General features: G+C 67.7%; 1 protein-coding gene across 1 annotated transcript; it reads left to right on the forward strand.

The window, feature by feature from the left end:
- The first annotated feature begins 5,503 nt into the window (after positions 1 to 5,503).
- CDKN1C (cyclin dependent kinase inhibitor 1C) lies at positions 5,504 to 8,032 on the forward strand. Its single transcript, XM_047878569.1, is given in 5 exon segments — positions 5,504 to 5,638; positions 5,858 to 6,122; positions 7,092 to 7,226; positions 7,328 to 7,423; positions 7,425 to 8,032. Coding segments are annotated over 4 exon segments (531 nt in total). The 5' UTR covers positions 5,504 to 5,638; positions 5,858 to 5,867; the 3' UTR covers positions 7,470 to 8,032.
- The last annotated feature ends 403 nt before the right edge of the window (positions 8,033 to 8,435 follow it).

The following is an 8,435-nucleotide window of genomic DNA, read 5'->3' on the forward strand; positions in this document are numbered from 1 at the left end:
CCGGGTGGGCTCGCTCCTCTGCGGGGCCGGGGGCAGGGCTGGGGCCCTCACGTCTCCTCCGCGGCTTTCGGGCTTCTCTGAGCGCCGCGTGGGTGTGCTGGGAGCAGGGCGGGAGCTGGCGGCCCTGGTGAACCCTCTGGACAGAAGATTCTGACTCCTAGGGGTCCCCTCTAGCTCAAGAAGACCGGACAGGAAGCCGGGGGCTCGGCAGAACGAGACCCAGGACGGGGCATCTGCTCACCCAGATTCGTTTTTCCTGCTCTTTCCAGGCGGGAGGCCTGGTGGGGCTCAGGGCCAGCCGCAGACCCTCCTCCTTGCCTGCCCCCGACCCTGGGAGCCCTCCCCAGCCCCGCAGAGGTCTGTGGGCGTCTGGGATAAGCAGTGTTCCAGGGCCTCCCGGGATGGCCAGTGCGGAGCCCGGAGCAGTAGTGGGCCAGCTGGGCTGGGGTGGCCTTCTGCTCGGCACTCGGAGAGGAAGCAGTGCCTGGCCCGCCTGGCCGGCCGTGCGGATGGGGCAAGGGAGCCCTCACGTCCAGGGCTGCTCCTGGCTTCCTCCACACCTCCCCCCACGGCCCGCCCAGCCCCTCCTGCTAATTCCCGGGGAGCGAGGACCCCCGGCCCAGCCGGGGCTGGAGCACAAGGCAGCCCCTGTAATCCGAGCTTTGGATTCGCGTTGTGCGGCATGTGGACGCGTCACCGGAGGGAGGCCGGCACCTGTGGAGGACGTGCCTGGCAGCCGCCCCGAGAACAGCCCGTCCTGGGGGGGCTGGGGGCGGGGCCGGCAGAGCGCGGGAAGTCGGTGCGGGGAGGAAGGTTCTGGCTGTGCCGGCACTGGGCCCCGGGCCAAGTGTGCTAGGAAACCCCCCTCCCCGCCAGCCCCAGCTCCGAGCTGGGCTGGCTGCCTGTCGCTGGAGGCTGGCTAGTTAATCTGTAACTCTCCATACTCCTCGGGGCCTCCAGGCCTCATCTTGTGGAGGAGAAGGTGAGGCTGTGAGGGGCAGCGTCCTCCCCGAGGGGTCTGGCCAGGCCGGTTCAGGGCCACTGCTGGGTGAAGTGGCTTGGGGCCAAAGGTCTGGCCCTTCCCCGGGGCTGTGGGCAGGGGGCGGGGACGGACGGGGCCGTGGGGCTTTGCCCCGGTGGGCCCCGTCTGAGCCAGGCAAGAGCTGGCTCACCTCCCTGGTGGGAGGCACACGGGGGAGGCTCAGTCCCCCCAGGACAGGGCCACAGCCCGCCTCCCCCAGCCCAGATGCCCAGCTCCGGCTCTAGGCTTGGGCGGGGGGCGGGGGGGCAGTCAGGGGGTTCTTGCTTTCTTTCCTCTCCTGCTTTCGTGCTCACCAGCCCCTCATAGAAGTCCCGGGAGGGGCTCCGGGCTGGAGAAAGGCACGCATCTGTGGCCACAGAGCTCTGAGTAGGTTGCTTAACCTCTCTGGGCGTCTGGTTCCTCCCTTGCAAAAACAGGCATCAAAATGCCTCCCTGTCCAGGTTCTTGGAAGGATTAAAGGAGGCCAGGGGCCGAGCCTGGGTGCAGGGCAGGCTCCTGGAATCTGGTGCTGTCATCATTTGTAACATCCCTCCGCGCCCCTCACGCCGCCGTCTGTCCGGGAGAAGTTTTCTTCTCACACACACACCCCTCGCAGGGGCCTGGGGAGCACACTGGGGGCGGGCCCTCCTGGGCTTCCAGAAACAGGTCCGTGTGGCTCCCCAGGAGGAGGGAGCTCGGGGACGCGGGCCGGGAGTCAGCCAGCAGGCGGCAGCATGTGGCCAAAGACGGTGCTCCCCGGCCCGCCCAGCTCTGCCACTCGTGCGTGCAAGAGTGGCTCCCTCCGAGCCTCAGTTTCCTCAGCTGCAAAAGGGGCCCACTCCCTGGGCCGACCACGGCGGGCGCCGTGGGGAGAAATAGCCCCATGAGGTCTTGGGTTAGTGGGTTAGCTGCTGTAACCACTAGAGCGGGACCAAGTAAGTCCTTCAATCTGCCCGGGCCTGTCTCCTCTTCCAGAAAAATGACACCTCAAACAGGCCGGTGCCACACAGGTGACTCCAGCTGGGGAGGGCTGGCTGCTCTAACAGACCCCCCCCCCCCCCCCCCCCCAGCTGCAGAGGGGCTGGGGACGTGGTCCTTGCTCTGTTCGTTTGGAGGAGGAAGAAGCGAACAGGGCTGGGCCGGGTAAGAAGGACAGAGATGCGCACTGGAGATGCCAGCGGGGGGCCCGGTGCTTACGACCCCCTCACCCTGCACACGGGCTCCCCCACTGCCACGCGTGCAGGATTTAGGGGTGCTGGAGCGTCCCGGGAGCCTGTCCTTGCTGTTCCCCAGGGACCGGCACCCCCCCCCCCCCCCCCCCCCCCCCCCCCCCCCCGTCTGGTTCTGTTATCTGCAGCCACCCAGAGTACAAACATTGTTCCTTTTGTTTTCTTTTCTCCTTCGGATACACTTTTAATTACAAAAGTGGAGCTTGGTTATTGTACTCAGGCAGATGTTTGCAAGCTTGGGGGCCCCTCGGGGTGGAGGACTGGGCCTTCTCTCAGACTTCCAGGCCCCCAGCTGTCCTCCCCCAGGTCTGTCCCTGGCTCGGGGGAAGGGCCCCAGCCCCGCTCTTGGGACTGGCAGGTCAGTGAGCCAATGGGTACCCTCCTTGACCAAATTCAGAGTCACATACTCAGAGGAGGTCACCTCCCTGCCCTAACAACCAAGAGGGGAGATGTCCCCATGGCCTTTGGAGAATACAAGGAAGGACGGGAAGCCCAGAGGGAAAGCAAAGAGAAAGGCCGGCAGCTGGAGGAGGGGCAGCCCGACTCCGCTCCCGCCCCATGGTGCTCCCGCTAGAGTTCCATTCCCACAACAGGTGAGGCCCCACCAAGGGGATGCATAAAGCCATCAGGACGGCCCTTGGCGCGAGCGAAGGGTGGCCACTGTTGCTGCACCGCGTGATGTGAGTTGTGTGGGACTGCCACCCCCAGTGCTCGGAGGCAGGACTCGATGTCACATGCTGTCAGTCTTGTCACGGAGACAGGGGGTGGGGTGCTGGGACCCAACTGTCTGAACTCAGCTGGCACAAAGGCAGTGGGAATGGCCCTCTAAGCGCACCCCAGCCCAGGACAGTGCGTGGGGAGGACTGGCTCATTACTCCTGCTCATTTACTAAGCACCTACTAGGTCCCCTGCCCTTAGGGGGCCGAGGGCAGACAGCTATTCACAGCAGCCGGCAGTTCCCGCTAGGGAGGAGAGCTCAGGCCCCCTGAGTGTCCAGAGCGGGGCTGGGCGCGGGATGCCTTCCTTCCTGGAGGAAGGGAGACCACCTGGAGGCTGAATCCGGGGGTTGGGTGGGCTACTTCCCAGCCTGCCCTCCAGGACAGCTGGAGCCAGGGCATCTGGACCTCTTGGGAAATCCAAGAGGAATCCACCTGGTTCCACATTTTGTGGTCACTACCCGCTGTGGCACTGGGGAAGCCAGTGTGACCAGGGCACCAGGGCTGGGCGAGGCCCTGCCTCCTTTTAGCCCCAGGCCAGGTGATGACCCCGTATAAGCGGTCCACAGAGCTTCAGAAAACTTCAGCAGCTTTTTTTTTTTTTAATTTTCCTGAAGATAAAAAATTGTAGCATCTACGCCTGTGGGAATTTTGGGATACAGAACAGAATAAAAACTAACCGTGAGTCACCGCCTTTGGTCCGTCTTTCAAGAGCCCAGCACCTCGCCCTGTCCCTCACCCCGCGCCGATGCCCTCTCCTGTTCGTCTCATGCCCTCACTTCAAACTTGGCCTCCCTGCGACCCGGGGCCCAGGATACCTCCTCCGGGACACATCGGCACGTTATCACAGCATCCCATCCCTGGGGTGTCCTGGAGCCCACCTGACCCTGTGGCGGCGGGGCGGGGGGGAGTCTGGTCGCGGTTGGGTCAGCCTTAATTCTCTCGCTGGGCTTCCGGGCTCACCGGGGACAGGGGCTGACAGCTCAGGCCTCTGCCGGATCCTCCTGCAGGTGCCTGACCCTCCCCACCCCCAGCCCAGGGCTGCTCTTATCTCGTGGACTGGTCTGGAGGCATTTCCTGGGCTCCCAGCCCCCAAACAGGCTGCACCAAAGGGAAAGCAGCAGAAAGTAATGGTCTCCCATGGCCTGGCCCAGCTGGGACGAGAGCCACCTGGGAGAACCTGGGGCCGTACCAAGGCACGGCGGGTGGCGGAGAAGGGGTTTAGGCCCTGGCAGGCCTCCTCCCCGACGCCTCTAGGAGGGGCCCTCTGGCTCGCCTGCCCAGTCACTCTTAGGGCTGTCGTTTCTCCGCAGCCAACAATATTTACTGGGCACAGTGAGGGGTGCTAGCCTTCCGGGACAGTGGGACAGGTACTCCAGCTAGAGCAGGGCTGCCTGGGCACCTGCTGCCCACCGTTGGCCCCACCTCCCACCTGGGGGTTCCCTGTGTGATGGGGGGGGGGGGGGATAAAGCTGGTTCAGAGAACCAATGTACACAGTCAAGGGCCCCGGGGAGGCAGGGCCAGGCCCACCCCAGTGGAGGAGGCTCCCGCGCCCCATCCAGGACCCCAGCCAGAGCAACGGCCCCCAGCCGGTCTGGACAGCGGGACCTCGTGTGGCCCAAGCCCAGAGTGGCCTGGCCAAAGCCTGAGAGGTGCTGGGCACCTGGTCCATGACATGGTGGGCATAGCCTCGGAGGGGCTCCGGTCTCCCACCCGCTGAGCAGGGCTGGGCAGGGGCTAAAGGGCCGGCTCTGAAGGTGCCCCTTCGGGGGAAAGAGTGGAGCTGCCTGCCCTCTCGCTCCGAGGGCCCTAGGGCCAGCAGGTGTGTTAGGGCGCCAGGTGCGCGGAACCCTGCCAGGGACGCAGCCCCGGGCACAGCAGGCCGCGCGGGGGCAGCCGAAGACCCCGCCTCGCTAGGGACGAGACGCCCTCGGCGGGTTCAAGCCCCGTCAGCCGGCGCTGGAGGCCCAATGGTGAGCGCGGGCGGCTGGGCCGGCGCCCCCGGGGGGCGAGTCGGAACTGGCCGGACGCCGGGCCCCGCCGCGCCGAGGAGGGCGCGCCGGCCGAGGGGGCGCCCGCGCCGCCGCCGCCGCCGCCGCCGCCTCGCAGCCCCCGCCGGCAGACAAAGGAGCCGGAGGGGGGCGGGAGTGGGGGTGGCGGTGGTGCTGGTGGGGGGGGGGGGGATGGGGCGAGGGGGCGGGGCGCCGCGGTGTCACGTTACCGCCCGCAGCGCCCTTTAACTCGGGCCCCGCCCCTCTCACCGCCCCCCGCCCGCCGCCGCGCGCGGCCCGCGCCCCGCCAATCGGCCCGCGCGCCCCGCCCCGCCCTCGGGTGGGTGTGTGCACGCGGCCAATGGGCGGCACGCGGGGGCCGGGCCCGCCAGCGGGGCGGGGGCAGAGCGGCGCGGGCCAATCGCCTCCGTGTTGTTGAAACTGAAAATACTACATTATGCTAATCGCGGCGGGGCCCCCGCGCGGGGGGGGTTGGGACCCTCGCGTATAAAGGGGCGCGCGAGGGCTGGGCGTTCCACAGGCCAAGTGCTCTGCGCTCGGTGGGTGCCAGCCAGGCCCGAGCGAGCCGAGCGGGCGAGGACAGGCACCGAGGGGGCGCGGCCGCCGGCCGGACGACACCGCAAGCGACACGCAGGAGCAGCCCGAGGCCCGACCGCCAGGTAGCCGCCGCGCCCGCCCTCCCGCCGCGTCCCTTTGCAAATGCAGACTCCGACTGCGCGGGGTCTCACTTGCGCCCGGCCTCCGCCCTCCTCTCCTCTCCTCCTCCTCCTCCTCCTCCTCCTCCTCCTCCTCCTCCTTCTCCTCCTCTTCCTCTCCTCTCCTCTCCCGCGGCCCCGGCCCGCGCAGCCCCGGGCCAGGCTCGACGTGTGTCTCTGCAGCACATTGGCAATGGAGCGCCTGGTCGCCCGCCGCACCTTCCCCCTGTTCGCGCGCACTAGCGCCTGCCGCAGCCTCTTCGGGCCGGTGGACCACGAGGAGCTGAGCCGCGAGCTGCAGATCCGCCTGGCCGAGCTGAGCGCCGAGGACCAGCGCCGCTGGGACTACAACTTCCAGCAGGACGTGCCGCTGCGGGGCCCCGGGCGCCTGCAGTGGACCGAGGTGGACAGCGACTCCGTGCCCGCCTTCTACCGCGAGACGGTGCAGGTGGGGCGCTGCCGCCTGCTCCTGGCGCCCCGGCCCCGCCCGGAGGGCGCAGGCGATAGCCCGCCCCCCGCGCCGCCGGCCGATGAGCCCCTCGACGGCCTCGGGGAGGCGCCGGCGCCGCCGTCCGGCGGCCCGGCGGTGGCTCCCGCCCCGGCCCCAGCCGCGGCGCCGCAGGAGAGCGATGAGCAGGAGGCGGTCCCGCCGCCGCGCAGCCAGGAGCCCCTAGCCGAGCCGCTGCACTCAGGGATTTCGGGGCGCCCCGCGCCGGGCACTGCCGCTGCCGCTGGCGCCGCCGCCGCCGCCGCCGCCGCCACCAATGCCGCCGCCGCCGCCGCCGCCGCCGCCGCGGCTGTTGCCACCACCGCTGCCGCGGGAGGCGCCGCGATCAAGAAGCTGCCGGGGCCTCTCATCTCCGGTGAGTCCCGCGCGGCCCCGCCCCGGCCCGGCCCGGCCCTGCTTTGTCCGGCCGGCCGGGCTCCCCCGGCCTCGGGGGCCTCACTCGGTCCCCGCCTCCTCCCGTGGCATTAAAGGGCCAGCGGCGCGCAGGGCGCGGCTGCGCCCGCACCCCGGCCCGCCCCGCTGTTGTGCTCGCGAGCGGCGGGGCGCGGGAGGGATGGGAGAGCGCGCGCCTGGCCTCCCCCCGCCCCCCGCCCCCGGGCGCGCCGTCCCCGCTCCGGCCGCCGGAGCCCCTCCCCGGGCGCGGCGGGCGCGGCGATCGCGGCGCGGAGGGGGTTAAGCGCGGCGGCGGCCCCGGGGGGCTTGGCCGCGGGACAAGGAGAAATGCTTACACAGCACATTGCGCGGCGACGTAAACAAAGCTGACCCGCCGCGGACCTCGGCGCGGGCGGGGACGGCGCCCCCACCCTGGCCGGCCGGCCGCCCGCCCGCCCGCTCCCCCGTCCCGGCCCCCGCTCGGGTTCCCCGGCCGACCCCGCCCTGACCGGCTGCGCGCGCGCCTGCCGCCCGCAGATTTCTTCGCCAAGCGCAAGAGACCCGCGCCCGAGGCCAAGGCGTCGAACGAGGTCCCCGCGGGATGCGCCGCCCCTGGCGCCGCTCCGGCCGTGGGCTCGGCGGAGCAGACCCCGCGCAAGCGGCTGCGATGAGGTGGGCGCGGCAGGGGCGCGCGGGGCGGGGAGGGCTGGCCCCTGCGGGGTCGTGGCGGTCGCCCTGTGTGCTGTCGCTCACCGAGCCTCTCTCCCCCGCAGCCTCGCGCCCAAAGAGCCCCGAGGGAGCCCGCTGGGCAGCGGACAGGACAGGAGCGCTGGGCCTCGGCTGGGACCGTCCATGTAGCAGCAACCGGCCGGCAGCTGCCACCGAGCAGCGTTCGGTTTTATGTTTAAAATTTAAAAAAAAAAAAAACAACTGTGCAATGTATTAATAACGTCTTTTATATCTAAATGTATTCTGCACGAGGAGTACACTGGTCCCAAGGTGTAAAGCTTTAAGAGTCATTTATATAAAGTGTTTAATCTCTGCTGAAACTCAGTGCAAAAAAAAAAAAAAAATGAAAAAAAGAAAAAAAAAGGAAAAAAGAAAAAACATGTATATTTGTACAAAAAGTTTTTAAAGTTATACTAACTTATATTTTCTATTTATGCCGAGGCGCGGGCCGCTTTGCCGCGCGATCGCTCGGTTACTGGTTCCGCCAAAGGCACGCCACCCGCATCTGGTTATCGACAAATGTAAATTTATTTTTATAGCGGACTCTGGGGGGGGAGGGGTCGCTCACAAGCTGTAGCTGCCGAACAAGCCCAGCTAGTTAGCAGTTCTCTTCGCGCTTTCTCTGTCTCTTTTATTATTATGGCTATTTTAAACTGGAAGACAAATCTGTTAACATGGTTCCTGAGCCGTCTGCAGCACTGCCCCGGCCCCTCGTCCGCCGGGTTCCAAATAAAGAGGCCGAAAAATGCCGCAGGTCAGCTCCGTGTGTCCTTGTACCCTGCCTCCCAGCTTTCTTCTCTGGCGCCCCCACAAGTTAGGGAGATAGGACACCGGACAGAGGGGGCGGCCAGGCTACGCTGTAGGCCATCCACTCCAAAGGGAGAGGGACTTTCTCCTGGCAGGACTGGCTAAAGACCACCTGCTCTAGGCCCCTAACTTAGGGATGAGCGGCCCCGCCCTCGCTCTGCTGCACACCCCCCCCCCACACACACCGCCCCCCGCCGCCCCTCGAGGCGCGCGGGGCTGTGCGCCGAGACTCTCTCGGGCTCCGTGCGTCCCTTGCTCCAAGGAAACCACCCACACCCCAGCTGCGCTGGGCTGAGCCCCCATGGGGCTCAGGTGGGCACTTGCAGGGGCTGGGCCATGGCCCAT

This window comes from Prionailurus viverrinus, chromosome D1, assembly GCF_022837055.1.
Source record: "Prionailurus viverrinus isolate Anna chromosome D1, UM_Priviv_1.0, whole genome shotgun sequence".
NCBI lineage: Eukaryota > Metazoa > Chordata > Mammalia > Carnivora > Felidae > Prionailurus > Prionailurus viverrinus.